Source organism: Mirounga leonina, unplaced genomic scaffold (assembly GCF_011800145.1).
Source record: "Mirounga leonina isolate KUSES-001 unplaced genomic scaffold, KU_Mleo_1.0 Mir_101609, whole genome shotgun sequence".
Taxonomy (NCBI): Eukaryota; Metazoa; Chordata; class Mammalia; order Carnivora; family Phocidae; genus Mirounga; species Mirounga leonina.
Window position 1 is genome coordinate 3,905,477 of NW_023270164.1, and position 23,838 is coordinate 3,929,314.

At 39.8% G+C, this 23,838-nt stretch overlaps 1 protein-coding gene across 2 annotated transcripts in view; it reads left to right on the top strand.

Annotated features, from left to right (window-relative positions):
* The first annotated feature begins 291 nt into the window (after positions 1–291).
* OTC (ornithine carbamoyltransferase) overlaps positions 292–23,838 on the top strand; it is a 64,113-nt gene continuing 40,566 nt past the window's right edge. Inside the window, exons 1-4 of one of the 2 annotated variants that reach the window (XM_035003038.1) lie at positions 292–381; positions 2,251–2,405; positions 14,210–14,348; positions 15,805–15,886. In XM_035003038.1, coding sequence (XP_034858929.1) covers positions 2,329–2,405; positions 14,210–14,348; positions 15,805–15,886 — 298 coding nt within the window. In that variant the 5' untranslated portion in view covers positions 292–381; positions 2,251–2,328. Of the gene's footprint in view, positions 382–2,139; positions 2,406–14,209; positions 14,349–15,804; positions 15,887–23,838 lie in introns of those variants that run through there. The other variant, XM_035003029.1, reaches the window with a different exon arrangement.

The following is a 23,838-nucleotide window of genomic DNA, read 5'->3' on the forward strand; positions in this document are numbered from 1 at the left end:
TCTTCCCAACTCATCAAGGATCAATGCTACCACCTCCAGGAACCCCATCTAATCTCTACCCCACCCCCCGATGATGGAAGCTGGATGAAGAGCAAGCCAAGCTGGAGGTCCCATGGGGCCTGATGCAAGGAAGCAGAGAACAAGCCCCTCCCCCTTGGTTAGAATGCCTGGGTTCAGGGGAGGGAGACAAAATTTGTCCTCTGGAGTCATCCCAAATGGTTGACTCCATTTCCATGTGGGAAAGTACTCATCACTCTTGTTTATCACTCTATCCCTCAGAGCCCACCTGGTACAGAGACCCAGCCTGTGGCAGCTGCACAGCTGTTGTTGGTGGAAGAGAAAAATGAGTGAATGGAGGACTGGGTGAACAAAGGGAACGAGGTAGGGAGCCAAACCAGGCGTCGACGTGGAATTAGAGGAGTCATGGTGTGGGTCAATAAAAGCCTCTGGATGAATTCTGAGGACTAATGTCAAATCCTGTAAGGTGCTTTCCCACATGTTACCCGGATATTTTGCCTCTTGAGAGTCAATGAAATTGCCTCTAACCTCATCCCACTTGTGGTGCAGCTTCTCTCTTCCAATCTCTCTTGGGGTTATGGGTGGTTTCAGTTTTCTTAGTCCCCGCTGGGGGACTGAGCTCCTACCTCCACAGAATTACAAGGGTTTCTGAGTTGCTTTGGCATCTCAGAAGTGCTGCCCCCTTTCAGGCACTTCTGGATTTCTTCCCCAGCATTGCTAACATGAGTTGTTTGTGGAGGTAGCACACTTGACTAAGATACAGGATTTGCATTAGCATGCCGTTTGAACTCTTTTCCCTGAATCTCACTGCAAACATCCAGTTTCCTTCCTTGTATTACGTAGAACAATTTCACTCTAGGAAACCTGTCCAACTGGCTTCTTTTGCCTCTTCAAAGATGCTTTACAGTCTTTTCCAACAAAGCAGCCATCTCTTCTCCCACTTGGAACATTCACTCTCTACCTTCTTACCTCTGTACCCTTGCAAACACTTGCCTCTACCTGGAATATTCTTTCCAGGACAGAAGATTTAGTAAAGGTTTGGACATTTCAGTCTTTCCCTCTCTGTTTCACATCATTCTTTGTAAGTAGAAGGGAATAGTATCAAGATTTATTTCCCTGCTGATATTAATTATGACATTACAACCATCCCTGCCCTTGTAGTGGCCATTATTGATTTTTAAATAACACCTTTTTTTTTTTTTTTTGCATTGCATAAAGTTCTAGCATGTGCTTACCTGGGTTTGTGAAAGTTGTATAAATTGATCAGAAGAGGCAGTCCCCACCCCTTTCGCTCTTTCCCTGCCTCCCACCCTTCCCGGCTTAGAGTACTTTCTCTTCCCTGTGATATGGCAGCACTTTATCTGGACCTCTCCTATGGGTCTGTATTATCGATATTTATTTACAAATCATATCACCCTTACTGAACTGTAAACTCTGTGAGAGTGAGATCATCTTCCTTCACTGAAATTCCAGCCTAGTCCAGTATCTGATACAGAACAGATTTTGAATAATATCTGACTTACAACTGTGGATGAATGAATGAATGTAAAGTGTCAGATGACCACTTAGTGATCTGGAGAGGCTACCAGGGGAGGAGGAACATATGGTACTCCGTCCCCACGTCTACTGATTGTGGGTCCCTGCAAGAATTAATAGGCAACTACTTGCTTATTGAAGACCTGCTATGTGCGAGGCACAATGGGAGCTACAGGACTGAGATCTTTTTATTAGACCTCTATCCCCACTCCAGCTTCTTGCCACCAAAAAATAGCTCCAGGGCATTTCTTTCTATTTGTTTTTGTGGGAAAGCTGAGACTTAGAGTTACAAAAGTAATATCACTGGAAATACTCAGGGCTGTCATGTCTACCTCTGGGGTTTTGCACTGATGATTCACATTTTCTGAAAGGGTTAGTTCTATGTATCTTCACAGCAGCTAGTACTGCAATGCCCTGCATATATAATACGCTCAATGAGTACTTGTCAACTGATTTCATACAAGCATGTGACAGCATAAATATATTATGAAAAATGAGGAGTTTGGGCACCAAAAGAATCAGGATTCCTTCTAAACACACACACACACACACACACACACAGAGTGGTGGAGCTTGGCTTAAAGTTCAGGTGTTCCTGTACCCTGCCCGGCAGTATCGCTAACCAGGGGAATTTGATTAGATAGTTGAAGGCTGATATTACCTTTGCTCTCTCACCACAATTGAAATCGTTCTTAGCTTTTAGGTGGACCCACTGTCTACCTTGGTGAGGCGTTTTCAAGAGCATAGAATCATCTTTTTCATTATCAAAAGAAGATGCTGTTTAATTTGAGGATCCTGTTGAACAATGCAGCTCTTAGAAATGGTCACAGTTTCGTGGTTCGAAATTTTCGGTAAGTGATGGCCAGCGATTTGAGTCTGACTTAGGAACCATAGTGATAACTGAAGTTCTATTCTGAAAAGGAGTGCAGCCTGAAAAGGCCTCTTTCTGCAGGGTGTAGTGCTGGGTTCGACCCTTATTTGAGACAGCTGTCTCTAATTCCAGCTGAGCTTTCATTTCTCAGTCCTCTGTAATCAGATTTCATAGCAGGCTGTTTGTGGGGTGGGTGGGGGGGGACGTTAACCTCGGCAGGTAAAACAGACTAAATGTTCTGGACATCTTCCATTTGTCTACATTTTAAGCAGGCTACTGGCTGAAGAAAATTAGAACTAATTTACACAGGGCCTTCAGTTTGTATTTGGGTTTGCTGGAAAATTATCATTCTAGGGAGTGTGGATTAATCAGTTCTTTATAAAATAAAAAAACCAGACTCCAAATAACAATTGGATAAATATTTACAAAGCTGCTGCAAAGGAGCCTTAGGTGTGATGAGGATAATGATATTTTTTATTTTTTATTTTTTTTAAGATTTTTATTTATTTATTTGAGACAGAGAGAATGAGAGACAGGGAGCATGAGAGGGAGGAGGGTCAGAGGGAGAAGCAGACTCCCTGCCAAGCAGGGAGCCCGATGCGGGACTCGATCCCGGGACTCCAGGATCATGACCTGAGCCGAAGGCAGTCGCTTAACCAACTGAGCCACCCAGGCGCCCCCATATAATGATATTTTTAAAAATGAAATCCATATTTGAAATCTATCCCTGAAATTCTTGGTAGCATATGAATGGAGGCTGTTTCCAATGAATTCATTATAAAAGCGACATCCTGTTACAGCCACTACACTGAACGTGCAGTGGAAGGTGGCGTGGAGTGTGTCTGTGGGGAAGGGGACAGGGATAGTAAGTTAACCAAGGTAGGAAGGCCATGAAATGTGCACATCGTTGCTAGAAAGCTTCTGGAGTAATGGCACGTTAACAATCACATAGAATTTTCCCAGAGACTCTTTACAACCAACCTCAGAACAACTTCACTGACTTCCTAAAGGGAGAAGCTTCTAGTCTGGAAGTTCTCTCCCACTGTTAGGAAGCAGACCTGTGACAGTGGCCCTGAGTACCTCCTCTGGGGCCACCTGGCAGCTTTGTGTTCTTTGGACTCTACCACGAGCACCATTTCTTCAGTGAAGAGAAGACTCTCGGAAGCCAGATGACATTGTAAATGATACTGTAAATTAAGCCTGTAGTATTAGACCTAGATGGGACCGCAGAGCCACAGAATATTAGCCTTCTCTTATTTTACAGGTAAGGTCAGTGAGGCCCAGACAGATTATGGCATTTACTGATTAGTACTAGAGTTAGATCACATAACCTAAAGATGTGGAGGAAAGCTCAGGTTTTGGAGTCTAAACTAGATTCAAAGCCTGGCACCACCACTTGCTGGCTATATTGACCTTGAGCAAGTCACTAAAATTTTCTGTAATGTTGCTTCACCTATAAAATGGGAAAAAGAGTAATATCTGCTCTGCTTACATCACAAGGTCGTTCAACAATTCATTTAATAAATACTTACTGAGCACCTACTTTGTGCCACACTCTCTGCAAGGTTTGGGGATACAGTGGCAAAGAAGGTAAGGAAGGTCCTTCATACCAGACACATGAAGTCATAGTCTACTGATAATCAGTGAGATAATATGTGTGCAAACTGTAAAGTGACAGACGAATGTTCATTATTTTATTATTCCATCCCACTGAGGTACATCAGATAAAAGTATGATGAAATTTTATTCCCGAGTTTTTAACAAAGAATCATCACTGAGCTGAAAATAATCAACTGAATGAATAACCAAAGCTTGGAGCTTAAACTTATACTCTTCTTTGAAAATTACAGTGATGATTGATTTTTAAAATAAGGACGACAAGTTCAATTTTTGCAAGTAAAACCCCTTCCAAATATTTGGGCTTCTTTGGTATTTACTAATATTCTATCGTCTCTATCCAATAGCCAGACTGTAATTCACAGAGTCTTGGCTAGCCATCTCTCACAGTGAATGGGGGCTGAGGCAAAAGCATGGCGAAATCAGCCTGAATCTATACCTGCTATTTGAAAATATGAAAGCCTTGAATCACCCATGTCATTAGAAACTTAAGAGCATAAGCCTCTTGTGAAAATGGGATAATGTTGAAATGGTATCGTTCTCATGTGGCATGGGTATTTTTTTCCAACTATTTTAGTTAGCTATGCTACCTGCCAGCGAGATGAACTCAGAATTGCTGGTCTCCAGTAAGACCTCTGGCTTTTGATGACCTCTCAGCAACAGAGAAAAGCTCCTTGTCAACTCTGCCTGTATTGTACTTTTACTTTGATTTTCAGCCTTCCACCGAGATTCGAGCTCTTTATTTCCTCCATATCCCTTGGGAAAGGTGGAGAGACCTTGCTACAGAATGTACCACATGATCTTAACATTAGAGCATAATAAGAAATGCCACAAAATAGGGACTGCCCAGTTTTGAAGTGAGCAGCCATATTGCCATGGACAGGATAAAAATAACAGCTTACGTGAGGCTGAAGCCATTCAGGCAGGCTCCCAAATCAATCATTTTTAGTCAATTATTATTTCTTTTTTTCTCCAAAATCAATAGGCTCAGACACCAAGACTGCCGAAAACACCCAATCCATAGGCTTTTCATCTCACAAACAAGGCTCTAGAGCCTGGAGGTGTTTGGATAATAGACAGTGTCCCATGATTTGTTGCCTATTAGGGAAACCACTTATAGCTTTTAAAGAAACCACTAAAAAAATCTCTTTCTTTATCAGAGAAGACCAATTTGTAAGTGCAGTTCAATTTCATCTCACAAATAGAAATTTCTTCAGAGAATATTGAGCTAAGCCACCCAATTTTGTGGAGGTTATGGATTGGGGTGGAGGTGACTCGTTTTCAGGTATTTCATTCCAGACCTCTCTTAAGGGCTTACATAACTCATTATGCTCCCTTCATCCCACACACATACTATCTCTATGCACGTGGACACATGGATGAAGCAATTATAGGCCATCCATGCTCTTGCCTAGAGGAGAGAAAATAATCCTCTTTGATTATTCACATCTTCTGTCATAGCTGAAAATGAATGCCTTTTTAAAAACATATTTCCTGACTTCAGAAAACTAGACAAGGTCTGAGATCAGGCATGGAACCGGGTTATGATGTTTCCCTTGGCCATCAGTAAAATTTGAGTCTATTTCTAGTTTGTTATTTTTAGTAATTTAGTGATTTAACTGAGATAGAAGAAGTAGAGGCAGATACAGATATTCAACAGTTTCGGGGTTCCGGCCCTTTAATGTATCTGTACAAATCTAACCCTCTTCAATTTTCAGATGATGGGAAGTCATGCCAGTTTAGAAGGTTGACGATCTCAGGTTTCTTAGAAACCACCTGTCACCCAGTTATAACAGTGACTTAGACCACATAAGAGCATGAGGCAACAGTGAGAAAGGTTGCAGGTCAATTTTTAGTAATAGACTATTGTTATTGTTGTTAATGAAGTAAAGAAATTTGGAGATAATTAGTGCTTTATTTTTTCAAATCAGTATAGGATGAGATTCAAGGGTTTTGTGAAAATAAAGTCACTCTCCCTCGCATGCATTGCAGTATGACTTCTTGAGATGGCAAGAAAGGGATGAAATAAAAGGCGGGTCACTGAGCATTCAGATGGCTCCAGTATGACCCATGGGAAGTCTTGTGTTTATAAACTTCAATGGATGTTGTGGAAGATGAAGACAAGATGGATCACTGATTTTGAGTTGATTTTCTTAATTTTTCAGATGAGGAATTGAGGCCAAAGATAGAAAATGATCTTCCCAAGGTCACAGTTGAACTAGGACTAGAATTGGAATAATTAAAACCACTGCTCTTTTTTTTCCGCTGCTTTGATTACTTTGATCTTTTCAAACTGATCAAGTTGGTCATTCTACCCTTGCACAATCTCATTTTTAAAAATACAGCCAAAATATCTCAGTAAAGGAAAAAAAAAAAAACACCAAGAAAATATGCTTTAATGGTTGCATCAATCTGCAACATTAAAGAAAGACAAAAATCTCAGCCATAAGGCCCACTGTCTCCCTCTTATGCCTCCAGAAGATAAAGTCTTCATCTCAAATTTTCCATGGGGATCAAAATACCATTTAACACTGAATTTTTTCCTATTCTGGCAAAGTCTGTTTTTGACTGACCACGTTTTACTCGAATCAAGCACTTTCTCTTCCAACAAAATACAATTATACAAGGGAACACATCCAGATCTCCTTCCGTGCTCCAAACAATTTACCAGAGTTGGAAAACACAGACTCTTGCAATGAAAGGTTTTATTCTGCCAATACAGAATATGCTTCCATTTTCTAGCTAGGAAGATATTTGGGTGAAGCTAACACAAAGGTCTACTATTACCTTGGCTTGACTTCTTAGCGTTCAGTGATTTGGGGTTGAGAAATCTATGTAATTATTTTTTCAAGGGATAAAGTTAATGTAAGGAACTAGTTTTGCTTTTTTCAAAAGCTCTGGCTTTAGCCAGACTGCAATGACAGTTTTGACAGAAAATCTGCACATGGTTCTCATTGTTTTCTCCAATACTGTATCCTCCCTATTGTGTGTTGGCTGAAAAATGATAATGTGGTTTAGGTCTGGTTTACCAAGGAGACACGCTGAAGTATAAGAAAACCAAGTATTTTATGGGAGCACTAAAATAGTAATTCTGGCCCTGGTTCAGGTGCTCCAGAACCAGAGTAGGCTGCTTCCAACTGAGGCATGGGGTCCCTATAAGAACTTAGAAGCCATTTATGCCAGTGGCTTTAGCTGGCTGATTTGAGTTATCGATTTATCACCAGAAAGCAAGAAATGCTTGATACAGACCAGAAAAAAAGGGGGCCTGTGGCAGAGGCATTTCAACATGGTACAATTGTGGAACTCTTCTACTTTTCTCGAATTTTTAAATAGCTTAGGAAAGAGGTGTGGCAGCTCCATTTCAGAGCCAAGAGGAGGTCTATGAGGAGACAGTAAACAGGATAGGAACTTAAACTTGAACCATTGTGTTTGCTTTCCTTCCAGTGATAAATTTTCCTGGTTAGTTCTTGATATCTATGAAAAACAGCTATTTTTCCTATGCAAACATTTCCTGCCCCACCTCCTGAATAGAATCGAGAAAGGTGGTGACTCCTCTAATGATTTTTCAATGGTATGACTCCCCTTCACTGGTTGAGATGCAATTAAAAAATTTCCAGAATCTACCTCTCTACCCTTTTTGTCCCCAAGTACCCTGGGGACTTATTCTGTATAAGAGGGGCTCATGGAGAGAGGGAACCATAGTATTGGTATAGTTCACTGTTACTGTACTTTGGATTTGGCTCTCATGGTGCTATGGGCAGAAGTTTGTCCCACCAGGTCCTCTCACCAGCTTTCCAGGTTTTTGCACTTGACTCAGACTGCTGTGCCTGAGATCCAAGGTTATAATGCTCTTGTTTCACGTGCATATGTCCAACTATTGTTCCCAGGAGTGTAAATACTGTCCGAGAATAGTTGAGCCCTGGGGAATTTCAACTTTAACAACACACTAGGCCACAATCAGTTTTCCTCCATGACTCTCAAGCCTTGTGTTCAGCCTGGGCCACAGCCCATACTTGCTTTTCCCTTAACATTAATTCTGTTTTGGGAGCTCTTGGTATTTTTTTTTTCATCATCAGAGTTTGATCAGGATATTGAAAATCCATCATGGCAAATCTCTCTAAATTCATTCTCAGAAATCTGCTGAATTCATTCATATACAAATTGTTCTACTTCTTCCCAGAGATATATCATTCATTCATCCTTTTACCTAAGAAATATTTATTGAATACCTACTATATCCCAGACATTGCAATAAGGACTGCATATATATTAATAAATAAAACAGGCAGGATCCCTGCCATCATGGATCATATAGTTCAATAGGAAGGTAAAAAGTAAGTAATATAAAGAGACACACAAATATATATTTAAGAATTATGGTAAATATCATGAGCAAAATGAAGGCAAAACAGAGACTACTTAGTACAGTCAGGGAAGGAATCTCCCAGGAGGTGGTATTTAAGCCTAAGGATGAGAAGGAGCCAGCATTGAGAGCTGAGGGAATAGTGTTCTGGACAGAAAGAATGGCATGTGAAAGAGTCCTACAATGAGAAAGCATTTGGAGCATAGGCAGTCCTTCCTTTGCAAGGTCCCAACATGCAGGAATTTCAATTAGTGCAGTTGAGTCAAATAACACCAGTCTTTCAAGTACACAGTTCAAGTTTCAGCTGCCATAGTATATTAATTGTGAGTAGCTGCATAAAGTAAAAACCTCATTGCTGGCACTTTTGTATACAAATCACTATGTAAATCACTATGTAAATAACAGCTGCACATCATGATCAGTGACCAATCACATCAAGTTTCGGTGATTGCTCACTGTGCATCTGTTATTCAGTTTACGTAAACAGCAAAGAGTATAGTTGCGCTGCTTTTTTCCCCAATGACAAACTGATGTGCCATTTTATAAAAATGAATAACTGAAAGGAGGAATTGTCTGACAGAGACCAAAGTGCAGCAGAGAAATAAAAAATAACACTGGCAGTTACATTTGAATCAAATGGGAATGCATTTATAGAAAAAATAGCTGATGGTGGGATTGTTGACCCTGCTACTGTTTGAGAGGCTCTAGCTATGCAGTCAGAGGAATTGAGTGAAGACAAACTTACCGACATAAATGAGGAAAATGGTTGTGACATAAAGTATAAAGATGTTCCAGAGGAAGTGACACCAGCAAAACACTTAGACATTCAAGGAATTATCAGAGATATTTTACATATTAAAAGTGCAAAGGATAAAATGTTGGAAGTTGATCCAAACTTAGAAAGTACGGCAATTCACCAGAGCATAGACAAGATGTTTGCTCTGTAACATATGCTATATAATAAGAAGACAGCATGCACGGTTCAAACTACTCTTGACAGTTTTACAAAAAATAAAACACTCTAAGTCTCAATATTTCTAATGTTTTAAATTACAGTGTAATAAATATATTTGTTTTACTCTTTTTTTCATTTCCCTACACATTTATAACTGGAAATATGAGAGTGTTTCATGTCTTGACAAAAAATTAAAAGTCACGGAACAATTGTGATTTTTTTCCAACTTATTATTAAGGTTGCTCTGCACAGTTGCAGATATAATGGTCATTTACAGTCCCACACTACCATGCAAAGCCAGAATGATCTGTATTTAAAAAAAAAAAAGAAAAGAGAAAAGAAAAGAAAAAGCTTATCTGCTAATACTTATCAGAGGCGCAATCCCAGGGCAAGAGTGAAGGCGATATTATCAGTAACTGCCCTATGGAGATTGGAGTCACAAGGAGGTATTCTTCTGATTACTTGTGTTCTGAAAGAAATAATTTGAAATAAGGTTTCTCTTGCTATATAAATTTTAAAATGGAAGGTCTGGATAAAATGGGAAGATTCAAGCAGAATGTTTGTATCTTCCTTTTATCTTTAAACTTGAATCTGTCAATGGAGAAATAACAAGAACATCATCTCACAGTGCAATCCCAACAGCACAACATTAACCCAACCCTAAACCCAACCCTAATCCCAACTTCTTGGAGTATAAGGACAAATCTGAGAAACACCCAGAGACCTTTTACTTCTCCCAATCTGTCTCCTGCTTATAAGAGCTGGAAGTTGGAGCTTTTTTGAAGTAGCTGAAGATGATGTTGGGTCTCCTCTTTCACCATTATTTTCCTGCTTTCTCTCATGGGAAGGGGGAGAAAAATTAAGTTCCATGCATCCTTTCTTTTTCTCTGAGATTCAACACCACCACCACCACCACCACAATTCCAAGATCTATGCTATTCTCTTGAATGAAACTTGTAGTCCTGTGTTTAGAAGGAAGTAGATACAACACAACCCTGCAAGGGCTGAGAGTGTGGGAGGGTACTGAATCCCTTAAGTGTTGCCCTGATGACTCAGCTTTTCTGGGCTCCAAAATTGCCAGGAGAATGAGCTTGAGCTCTCAGCAAAAAATAATTCCTCAAAATTAGCATATGAGTGGTTTCTCCTGTTGTCGATGGGAGTTCAATAACCATAGTGATGTTTCACAAATATTATATGTTGGCTAATTGAACATAATAAAAAAATTTCTCAAATCCTGGGGAGCAGGGTTTTCCAGCAAAGCTTTTTCCCTTTTAAAAATAATACTGGAGGAAGTCTTAAGCCATAGAATATTAATGTTTTATTTGAGATACAGAGTCAAGAGAGTTTATCCCCTGTGATTTTATCTTACTTGGACCTTATTCCAGAAAAAAAAATTTTTTTTTTGCAAAGATGCCCTAAATGTGAATTGGGAAAGTTTAAGCTGCATGCCTCTACTTCAACTCAGATGTTAAACCTGTTTACAGATACCCAAATTCAGTTGACTATAAGAAATGCAAGAATATCAGTTTAAGGGTTTACTTCTCAACAATATCAGTATTTGTTTATTCCAAGTGTTGCTTAATGTTATCACTAATTAACATTATCAGAACCAAACACATAACCAAAATACATATGTAAAAATACATTTTCTGCCTAAATGTCATATCTTTAAATTATCAAATTTCTGAATAGTATTATCCAAATCTTGGACACAGTTTTGTAAGATTTTTACTAGGGTTCAAGTGGAAGGAAGAAAATGAAGGTCTATTCCAGAAACTTGTTTAGCCAGCAAGATATTTTTGTATATTTACAAATTTATTTTTTAAATATTTGGTTCTTCTCAGTCTAAACTTTTACATTTTCTAATGTTCTGTTTTGTACACAGTCTATTAGGGTAGTAACACATATATTATATAAATAAGTAAACATACATTGTAGATCCATGTCCAAGATGTTTTAATGTTAGGGGTCTGTAATAAAAATAAATTGTGGACCACTGCTTTAAAGAAATTTCCATTTAGAGAGTAGATGAATGACATATTTTTAAAAGTTGTAAGTGATGGGTGCACCTGGGTAGCTCAGTCGGTTAGGCATCTGCCTTCGACTCAGGTCATGATCTTGGGGTCCTGGGATCCAGCCCCATGTCGGGCTCCCTGCTCAGCGGGGAGTCTGCTTCTCCCTCTCCCTCTGCCTGCCACTCCCTCTGCTTGTGCTTTCTCTCTCTCTCTCTCTCTGTCAAATAAATAAATAAAATCTTTAAAAAAAAGTTGTAAGTGATGAATCACTGAACTCTATTTCTAAAACCAATATTGCGCTGTATGTCAATAAAAATTTAAATAAAAAATTTAAAAATAATAAAAAAATAAAAGTTGAAGGCTATGGTACATCTTTGAAATAGGTACGTTGACCAAAATTTTGATCCACATATTAGCTGAAAACACTAATTTCTATTGGAATTGAATATCATTAGTATCTTTTCTTAAAAGATATTTTATTTATTCATTTGAGAGAGAGAGAGAGAGAGAGGAAGCGAGAGTGTGAGCAGGGGAGAGGGCCGGAGGGAGAGGGAGAAGCAGACTCCCCACTGAGAAGGGTACCTGACAGGGGGCTTGGTCCCAGGACCCCAAGATCATGACCTGAGTTGAAGGCAGCCACTTAACCAACTGAGCCACCCAGGCGCCCCTGTCATTAGTATCTTATATTAAATCAATCAGTCAACCATTAGCCAACTAACTCATAAACCCTCGATCTTTATGGAAGTTCCTTTCCTTACTAACTAGAATCTCTGAAGGGCTTAACGTCACAAAAAGTCAACTGAAAAAAATCTATTCATCTATCAAAGACTAAATGAACCAATCAACTCTGCCAGAAAGTTGGATGTTTAGTGAAATATTCCTTTATCTAAGTTACTTGACATCATGCATTGGAAACAACAAATTGAGTGAATTTGTGATTTTCCTACCTATCCTCTTGTCATCATTGCAAGACATACATAAATCCCACCAAAGAATTTACTCTTCATCTCAAGTAGTCCAAGCTCTTTCGTTAAGCTGAAATTCAAGCATGATCATTTTGTGACAGTTGTTTTACTTCTAGTAAGATTAATGTTTAGTGCCTGTGGTGAACCACAATTTGCCCTTCATTATTCATAATTTCTAATTGTATACAATATAATTATTGTTAAATAGAGATAACACTGGGAAAATGAAAGAATAAACATTTTCAATTTTAGATACTGATTGCCCCAAATAATAATTATTGTCATCACAGTGTTACCAAATGTTAAAATGGGACTCTTTCCATCCCAGTTTCTGCTCAGGCCCAATAGGTGTTACTCTTCCCTCATTCCAAAGTGAGATGCTATGCCATTAAAACAGGAACAAAGGAGATACATAAGAATTAGTTTTGCAACCCACTGGTGACCACTTCCAGCTTCTAAAATGGACTGCAGAAACTAAGAGATGGGTTGTAGATTAGAAGAGGACTTTTAAAGTGTTACCACTGTGTATGACAGGGAGAGGTACTCTCCCCTCACCTCCAAGGGCATCGATATCTTTAATAGGACAGCTTGAGGACACCACACACCAAATCCAGGCCTATACCTGGGAAACCTAGAGTAAGAAGGACAGGTTGCCTAGCTGTTTTGATGGCAGAACAAGAGGAGAGTCTATACTGGAAGGAAACTGACTCTTGTCACAGCAAAGAGCACGAAGAGCTTCCCATGAACCAATACAGACTGAGAAAGAGACCTAGCATGGTATTGTTTCACATGATGGCCAAGAGACCTCTGGAGGTTGGGGAGATCTCTGCAAAAGGAGTCTGGATGCGTTCCCTCAGATGGCACGAGCAATGTAATTGTCCACCACCAAGGACTACTGTGAGAAATTCCCAGTGATGACAGAGTTCTCCGAAGGACCCTCCAAAGCACCCCACAAGCGAGAGAGCCTCAAGTACCAGAACAGAACCAGACTTTGTCTGACCCTTAACTCCTCGCCTTCCCTAGGCTTTACTTGGAGGGACTAAAGGCAGGGAAATAGAGGAAACAGCTCAAGGTCCCTCTTCCCTCTAGAGGGGGCCAGCTTGAATTAGGCATGAGCTGGAAGGAAAAAGGGTGTTAACTTGCAGTACATTTCTTAAAGTTAAAAAAAGTCATTATTATTATTACACATTATTTTACTGAGACTCTTAGGGGAGGAATAAAGTAAGCACAGAGGATTGTTTTTAATTTTATTTTCTGAAAGTTACTAGAAAAGCCACAAGGCCCATTGTATTTGGGACAAGTAAAGAACAAATCTCCCAGAATAGATTTGAAGGGCGGTAGGGTAAAAAGAATGAAAATGTTTTCTATTGTATGGACATTGTAAATTCTGTTGTATAATCAATCATATAACCAATCAATAAAAGAGCTAAAATTTATTGAATGCTTATTATATGCCAGGCATTGTCTGATTTCCATGCATTAAATCATTTCATCCTCACAACCCTATAAGATTATTATACTCATTTTCTAGGTGAGGGAGAAATTTAGGTGCAGAGAGAGATTAGGTAACTTGTCTGAAGTTGCACAGTTAGTAAGTGGCAAAGCCCAGCAAATGGCTATTCCCAGCAAATAAGAATTCAACTCCTTCCTCAAAGGTTTCTTTTCTCTCAACATCCAAAATATTGGATATCTAAAATGTAAACCAAAGCCATATCAATTTTAATGCATTAGCACTTTGCAGAGACACATGAGGCTCCATGTTATTTGCTATGTTTTGTTTCAAGAATAAAACAATGAATCACCATAGGTCATGGGTTTTTTTGTCTTAAATATATATTTCTCTTTCTTTTTCTTTTTTCTTTTTTGTAGATGTGGACAACCACTACAAAATAAAGTACACCTGAAGGGTCGTGACCTCCTCACTCTAAAGAACTTTACAGAAGAAGAAATTAAGTATATGTTATGGCTATCGGCAGATCTAAAATTTAGGATAAAACAGAAAGGAGAGGTATGTAGCATTTTCATCTTACTTTCTGATACTACCAACCAGCCTTTTTAAAGACAGCCTTTCCGAAGAAGGAGGAGAAAGAACATATATTAAAATTCCTAAACAGTAGCTAAGTAATGAAATCACACAGTCAAGGTAATTGATTATCACTGAGTGTACAGACATATAAAAAGCATAAGAATCAGTTATTCAGTGACAAGTCATTGCACTTCTTTCATGTGGAATGTTGAAATTCATTATTAATTGGATCAGAACCTAAGGAACCATTTCTCTGGAAAGATTTTATTTTTATACCTTCATTCTTGTCTCTGTGCGTTTTCTATCAAGTTAAAAATAAGGATGATACTTTTTTTCCTGGCAAAAAATTTCAGTTATGAATAACTATCAGCTATATGATCATTAGGATAATGTCCAAAAATTCATAGTGATGTGACAGTGTTAAAAATAATTTAGATTAGCAAAGAAACAATTAAGTGGTAACCAAGTAGGAGAAGAGATGGGATATGGTGCTTAGCGGTAAGCATTATTCTGCATTTTGAGCAATTTATGTTTGAAACACAATTAATGCAGCAGCTTCATTTAGGCTGCTTAATTGTGAAAGCATTTTCGTGTTCCAAGCTGGTTCAAAAGCACTTTAAAGAGCTGGTTTCAGGTTGAGGAAGTTTTACACAACCTTGGTTCTCTTATCTAGTTCATTAGCTCTCCAAGTTTAGAAAACAGGAGTGTCTCCAACTATTATGAGTTGACATTCCCATATAAGACCTGAAATAAGGAGAAAAGGTCCCCCACTACCCCAGGCCTATTCTTCATACTTTGTGTGTAAGGAAAGTTAGCTGGCAGGAATCTATTTGTTCCAGAACTCATCCTATCGGGAAGTCTATCTACGAGAAGAGGAAGGAGGAAAAGCCCCACCCCACACCCAAACTCTCCAGATCATTTCCAAATGATTTCCAGAAACAAAGCCTTTGCACTCCCACAAGGATGCATGATTAAAGTGTAGTTGGGGCTTCATCTTTAGGAGTCTTAATGCCCCATGTTGTGACAGAGTAGCATTGTTTCTAGCTGAGAAAACACTTCTGAACCAAGCATCTTCAAGGTCATTGAGCATTGATATGGGTTTCCATGGATTTAGGTAAAAAGATGGCTCCAGTTGGAAATATTAAGATACTTTGGAACAAGTGTTCAGGTTGAACCCCGAGCAACTAATATTTTCTAATTACAAGTCAATAAGCTGTAGGAGTTTTCCTGTTCCCTTCCTCCACTTGTATAGAACATGAAAAAAAAAAAAAACACTTTAAATTCACTTTTTAAGTAATATTTTGAATGCTTATTTGGAAGCAGTGATTAATTATTCTACATCTTCTGGTAATGTAAAGAATAACTTTTGAAACATAATCTTTGATATTGGATATAAAATATTTTTCATTTTAATTGTATTCTTGTCCTTAATTTTCAGTATTTGCCCTTATTACAAGGGAAGTCCTTAGGCATGATTTTTGAAAAAAGAAGTACTCGAACAAGACTGTCCACAGAAACAGGTGAGTCCCCAGACAAACTCGCACTTATGCTGAAGAGGGGGCCAGAGGGTGAGGATTTGGGAGGAGTTGCCCAGTGGGGGAATTTGTCTGTCTTGTTAGCAAGCACAAAGGGAAAACACTGTCACTGGGAGTAGCAGTGTGAGCCTCTGAGTGTTCTTTCCAATTCTCAAAGAAGCTGTAAGCAGAAAGATTAGCGTCATCTGTAGGAATTCCATGAAGAATTGATTACAAGTCCCAAAGAGCTTTTCATGTTCAGTACAAAATATGAGTGGACACAAATTCTCAGCCTTCAAACTCATGTGGGTAAGAAATGTGTCCTAATAGGTAAAGAATTTTTTCTTGCTTGCTCCAATTTTGCAGGATGGTGGAAACCGAATCTCTGCAATGTTTGGCATCCTCAGTCATTTCAGGGCTTACTTTGTCAATGTAGGCTCTCTTCTCCCTTTCCCCACAGTCATGGGTAAGCCCTGGAGAGTATGTGAAGGAGATGTCTAGAGCTATGGGAATCTGAGCGTTGGTAGTCAGGACATCATCATCAGATATCCACACTGGAGTCCACTGGGACTTCTATATCCCCATTGGACCTTGCCTGTCTCCCATTCACTGGAGTTTGCTTCACTTGGATCACAGGACCTGAAATATTTCTTGGTTTGACTCTCTCAACCCTTGGCAGCTCTCCATGTCATACTGGGTACAGAGATAGTGCAAGGCTTTCTCTATCCTTCCTTCTTCAGGCTGAGTGCCAGGGAGTTCTATAACATGTGTTGCCTCCTAGAGCTCTGTCTTAAAAATGAGACACAGGTGTTATCAACTCTGGGGTTCCCCAGACTCATCTGAAATTTCCATCATGCTTCCCACCCCTCAGTATTTGGCCTGGGGGGGCAGACAGCAGGGCACAGTGTCAAAGGTCCATCAATTTCTATTTCTGTTGTTGCTTCTCTCTTGCTTCTCTTTTTCTGCTCTAAGGTCCCAGTATTGGAGGCTAGGTGATGAAGCAGGAAGAAAAAACTGGCTCTGACTATCCAAGATTTCTTTCAAATCTACTGTTTGTGCCTGGAATCGTAAGCTATTGAAACTCAAAATTTCTTTTTTCTCAAACTATTATCTCTGTTATGTTTCAAAAAGTCCATTTTGAAACTCATAAACCACATATCACCTCTTTTCTTTTTCTCTGCCTTTCTGCTCTGTCAGATCTCCCTTGAATCAATAACATGACTGCCCAAATGGACGAATGGATAGGATCAAAGAGGAGGTACCACAAACAAAAACACATTGGTTGATTCTTCAAATATTTCATCCTATCTACAAGCATCAGAGCTTTCTAGGGTTAGTTAATTAATTAATTAATTAATTTTAGAGAGGGAAAGAGAGAGAGGAGGGGCAGAGAGAGAATCTTAAGCAGGTTCCATATCCAGGGCAGAACCCAACGTGGGGCTCGACCTCACAACCCTGAGATCATGACCTGAGTCGAAATCAAGTCAGACGCTTAACAAACTGAGCCACCCAGGTGCCCCATAAGAGCTTTCTAGGGTTTAGAAGCAAACAACTATTTTACACAGTTCTTGCCTTGTAATAATCAGTAATGAGGTTCATCAAATATATAACAAAATAAAGTTCAGAGGGATTAAGTGACTTGGTAATACAAATAGCACCAGGATACAGATCTCAAGTTCACTGTTCTTACTAATGCACTCCCCTTGCCCCTGGAGAGAAGAAAGGAGGGTGAGAGGAACCATATAAGGTGTCACCTAGTCTTTAAGTCTCAGGAAGAAAACAGATGAGAACATTTTGCTCTTTAAAGATGGCTCCTTTAAGAAATCATGTTGACATTTGAGGAAAATGAATATTGCATAAACCAGTCAGTAATTCTCATATTCTGCTCCTTTTCAACGCCAGCCTTCTATGAGTTGGGCAGAATTTTATTTTATCATTAGTACTTAGGAGAGGTGTTCTTTTTTGAAGTCATCAGAAGAATGGATTAATACATAGACATTTCTCAATTTTAAGGTTTTTAAAATTAATTTTTCTTAGTTGTTGGTGTTTTCTGCAACTTTTCTCTGTTCAGATGCTATGCTATTTTTGATGTCAAATATCCCTGAATAAGGATCAGTTTTACCATTCACATATAATGTGGTAGTTAAGCTATTAATAAAACTAAGAGTGAAGACTTAATAAGCCTTCGGGTGCAGACCCTGTGCCAAGTGCTCTACATTAATTACAGGGATTATCTCATTTAATCCTTATGAAAATTCCATGAGGACAAGACAATTGAGGAAAACAGGCTGAAACGGGTTCAGCAAATGGCCCACAGACACATAGCTAATAAATGGCAGACCTAGGATTGTAAGCTATGATTAAATGTATTTTTTAAGGACCTAATTTAATTTGAACAGGTAATAGTCATGTTTTATTCCAGTAAAATTGTTTCTACAGATGGCATTAAGCAGTTTGTTGGATGATGGTTTTGTATCTAGAAGCGCTCTAAAACTGGCACAAAATTGCAAACTGTAACAACAAATACATGAGAAAAGCAACATCTGACTATAAAAAGTTATGGTTCACAGAGTATTCATCATTATCTTCAATAAATATCCATGAGTCTAATTGTACATGGCATCCTGCCAAACTCAACAGGAGGAGAATCTGTCAGAATAAGTAGTTGCTTTAAATGCTTACAGAAACAGTAAACCTCAACCAAACCCATAGCAGAGCATTTCTATAATGCGCATGTGCATCTTATTTGTTGTCCTTTGGCACAATTTTCCATCAAAACCTGTTACCTTGGTATTTAGAATGAAAGTAGGATGTAATTAAAACTGTCTATTATTGCCTCAGACTTGTGCCAGCCTCCTCATAGGAAAGTCCTTGAGGATTCCTTCCCCAGCCTGAGTTGCAGAGATACAACCGTATTTCTACTTATCTCAGGGGACAGAATAAAATTCGCCACTTAACTTAAGCCATCTGAATTGTTCATGTAATATTTTTATTAAAGTGTAACATGCCTACAGAAAAGTGCACAAATCCTGAAGCTCACATAGTTCAATGAATTCTTACAGTAAACACATCTTCGTAATTAATACCCAGAAAGAGAAACAGGACATTAAGAGTGCCCAGAAGCCTCCCTTGTATCTCCTTCTAGTTGCTACTCCCCTACCCAAGGTAACCATGATCCTGGTTTCTAACATCACAGGTTAGTTTTGCCTGTGATGGAATCATTCAGCATATGCTCCTTTCTGTGTGGTTTCTTTTGCTCGGCATTATGTTTGTGAGATGTACCGACGTCGCTGTGGTAGTTGTAGATCATTCATTCCTCCCCCATTCTGTGTGTATGCCTGCCAGGCAAACTGCAATTCTTCTATGTGTCTACCAATGATTATATTCTTTTATTGCAAATTAAGTGAGCAGATAGAAGGATACATTTATTAATCTTGGTAAGTGCTGTAGCTGATAGAAAAAATGCACAAGGCATCCTAAGAGATGGTTCTTTTCATTATTTAACTTTGGTATTTCACTCTCAAGGTGACAGAGAAGCTGGTGCTTTCCAAGCTATTTCAAATGCATCATCTTTACAAAGGTGACAATGTAAAAAATCGTGATGCTATACTGCAGGTATGAAAGTGAAGCACAGAGAGGCTCATACTGCCTTAGTTCTACCAGCAAGAGCCCTCAGAGCCCTCACATTTCCAGTGCATGGCTTCTATTTAAATAGAAATAAAGCTTGCACAGATCTGTGAGGAAAAGAGAAAAATCAGATGTACACTTATTTTCCCAGCCAGAACCTAAGATATTAACAGAATAAACCCTTTGTTCAAAAAATATCCAACATGCATGCATAAACAAATGACAGATAAAAGCAGACTTCTCTGGATGAAGGGTGAAGAGAGAGGCGAGCCCTGTCCCTCTGCCCTCCTCTCCTCAGCAATGGCAGCTCCAAGAGGTGGCTCTGAACCCCTGGTACTCTCCAGAAGCACTGATCACCAGCCAGGTCTGAGAAGCTGGCAAATGCTTGACCTGTGCTTTTAAACTGGGGTCTGAGGCTTCTTTCTGACAAGTGACCACAATTACAGAAGAAATTCCTTCTCAGAGGCAAGGTCCCCCCATCTTATCTCCTTCGAGAACTGCTGAAGGCTGGGACTCTTACTTCTTTTTTTTTTTTTTTAAGATTTTATTTATTTATTTGACAGAGAGAGAAACACAGCGAGAGAGGGAACACAAGCAGGGGGAGTGGGAGAGGGAGAAGCAGGCTCCCCACTGAGCAAGGAGCCCAATGAGGGGCTCGATCCCAGGACCCCGGGATCATGACCCGAGTGGAAGGCAGACGCTTAACGACTGAGGCACCCAGGCGCCCCTTGGACTCCTACTTCTTAACATTTTCTATAACCCCTCTCCCTACCCCTACCTCATAAGTCCAGGCTTGATGTGAGTCTTCCTTGTAGAACAAAGAGGAAAGTGAAAAGGCAGCAACCTAATCCTGCATTGTTATAGCAAAATGACTTCTAGTCGAAGTAAGAGTATGACTTGGAGCAGACCTGCCAGGAGGTCTTAAACTCTTTGAAACCTTCCTCCATAGTTTCCAACCCTCAATGACATTCATTTCTGTGCTAGGCAAACAGTAGGTACACAGTAAGTCCTTTCTTGGTGAATGTGCAGTATTCACATTTGTGTAGGTGATATTCCCTGTTTAGAAACGGATTAAATACTCAAGAGTGATTAGTGATTATAATCATCACTAAATTCCATCAGCTCACTTCACACATAATAGAAAATTCTGTTCTTTCTGTTAACAATATTAAGAGATGTTTGCAAGTGAAAAGAATGGGTCCCCTCCCCAGAGTCAAAATCCCTCCTACATTTGTTCAGTAAGTATTTGTTGGGTCCTTACTATGTACCGGTATTTATTCTAGGTTCTTGAGAATGATAAATCAGTGAACAAAAGAGAGGAAAATTCCTGCCTTTGTTGAGCTTATGTTCTAGTGGGTACACAGACAATAAACAATAGACATAATAAATAAGTGGATGGATGATATAGTATGTTGGAAACAAGGAGAAGAATGTTCCTGGAACTGAGGGCAAAACACGTACTCCATTATTTGGATTTGGCTTTTACTCTGAGTGAAATGAAGAATCTTTGGAAGGTTTTGAACAGAGGGACATGATCTAACTTGCATTTTATTTTTTACTTTTTTTACTTTTTTAAAGATTTTATTTATTTATTTGAGATAGAGAGAGAGAGCACGAGCTGGGGTGGGGGGCAAAGGGAGAGGGAGAAGCAGGCTCTCCACTGAGCAGGGAGCCCAACACGGGGCTCGATCCTAGGACCCTGGGATCATGACCTGAGCAGAAGGCAGATGCTTAACCGACTGAGCCACCCAGGCACCTCTAACTTGCATTTTAAAAGGCTCTCTTGGACTGCTCTGTTGAAAATAAACTGCAGAGGTTGGGGGTTGAGACAAGACAGAATCAGTGAAATCCATCAGTAGGTAGCTATAATACATGGAGGCAAGGGCCAGAGTGGTAGCAGTGGAAGGGGTAAGAGGGACACATTCTGGATATGTTTTGAAGGGACAGCCATCAAGATTTCTGATGTATTGGGTAAGAGAAGAGATGTTAAGGATGACTTCAAGGTTTCTGCCTGAGCAACTGTGAACAGGATGGACCAGTTAGAGCAAGATAGAAGGGAAGATCAAGGGTTCAGTTTGGGAAGTATTGAGTTTAAGACGTCTGTTAGATACATGAGCAAAGATGTTGAGAAGGCAGTGAGATTTACCCTAGAGATATTTGGGAGTCATCAGCATATAGATGGTATTTCAGGCTATGAGACTGGATATGATTAGAAAGGGATTAAGTATAGATGGAGAGAAGAAGACCAAGGACTGGCCCTGGGGGATATCAACATTAAGGGGTCAAGGAAAAGAGAAGAAACCGGCAATGGAGATTGAGAAGGAGCAACTACTAAGGTAGATGTAAAAGCAAGAAGGTGTGGTATCCTGGGCAGTGTGTGAAGAAAGTTTATCAAGGAGAAGGTGGTGAACAACTTTGTTAAATGCTGGTAATTCAAGAAAACTGAGAACTGAAATGGCCATTAGCTGAATCATTGGTAACTGGCGAGAGGAGTTTTGGTGCAGTGTTGTGGGGGGTGGGGGGGAGGTGCGTGCAAAGTGTTATGGGGATATGAGAAAAGAGGCACCGAAGAGAGAAAGAAAAAACAATTTTGCTGCAAAGCGAGCAAAGAGTTAAAGGGGTACATAGCAGGGGAAAGAGGGACAAGAGGAAATTTGCATTTGTTTTTTATTAATGAGTGAAAAAATGAGAATAGCATATTCATGATGAAGGTAATGTAAGGGAGAAAGGAAAGAATTGCTAGAGCAATGTTCTTGAGTATGCAAGGAAGCATGGCTTCTAGTACATACATAGGGCATGAAAAGATCATCTATGCTTAATAGGAAGGAAAGCAGAATATATAGGTACAGATGCTGGCAGGTGGGGAAATGGGTGGTGGAATCTGGAAGTTCTCTGATTGCTACCATTTTATAGTGACACATGAAGCAAGGTCATCTGCTGAGTGCTGGCTCTACTTCCAAAATATATCAAGAATCCAATCACTTTCTCATCATTTCAGCTGCTACCATCCTGGTCCAAGCTATCAACTGTCACCCAGAGTTTTGCAAACGGGTCTAGGGACTGGTCTCCCTGCTTCTGCCCTTGCCCCACCACAGATGTTATATTAAAACATAAGTCCATCATGTGAGTCTTGTGCTCTAATCCTCCAATGGCTTTCTATCTTACTCAGACAAAAGTCAAAGTTGTTGTTTCCTTTCTACCTTCCTTCTGCAACCTCACCTCCTACTACTCTCCTCCTCACACACTCTGTACCTTCCCTACCAATCTTCTTGTGCCTTGAACCCACCAGTCATGCTCCTTTCTAAGGACCTCAGGACATGCTCTTTCCACTGTCTGGTATGTTTCAGTGTGGCTTCTTTGACCACATTCAAATTACAACTCATATTCCCTACATTCCCTATCTCCCCTCCCTGCTCTATTTTTCTTATGGCACTTACCAACGTCTACCATACAACATATTTAATTTACTCATTCAGTTTATTATTTGGCTCTCCCCATTGGAATGTAAGTTCTGGGTAAGCAGGGACTTGTACTCTGTTGTTTATAATGCTCTCCCCAATGCCTAGAATATCACCAGGCACATTCTTTTAGAATGAATGAATAAATTTCAGAACTATGCTGTGATGCCAGGGCCTATTGTGATCACTCCACAGAGATGAAATGTGCCTTCCACCAAAATTTGGTTTGACTGTTGACAGTGAGGATGCCACACACGCACCAGGAGAGCATGAAAAAGTTTGTTACTCACATAATGTGGCTTCCTGGGTAGGGTAGGACTCTCTCCCACACTGGTCTCAAAGTGGCATTAGAGAGTGGAGAAATGATACTGGCCTGGGCTTTTCGTGTGGGTAGGAGGTGAGGCTGGGGTGAAGCTTCCCATGCATAGGGCAGGCCTTGTTTAGTTTGAACCTCCTGCTAGTGCCAAGGGAGGGAGCATGTGCACTTTCTTACCAGCTTGCCCAGATATAGGGCAGAAGGATAAGGGAGTGTGATGGTTGGCTTGAAAACTGGTAGCAGTGAAACATCATAAATGGAGTCAGACTCTTTACTACAGGACCCCTTGCAAGTAGAATCGTTAGTGTGTTTCATGTTCTCTGACTCTACCTGGGACGTAGCACATCACATCTGTGAGGGCTCTCAGGGCTCTAGGCAAATTGTTTGATTTTCCAGATGAAAATGACTGAGTACAATTTCACTATATTTTCCTGTCTTTGCAAATTCCAATGGAAGTTGGCTCAGAGGCTGGCTCCCCTGTGGCAAGCCCTAGGGCTGTAAGTTCTTAAAAACAATCTTGAACAAGGTTTTAAACTCTTGACTCTCAGAACCTTTGT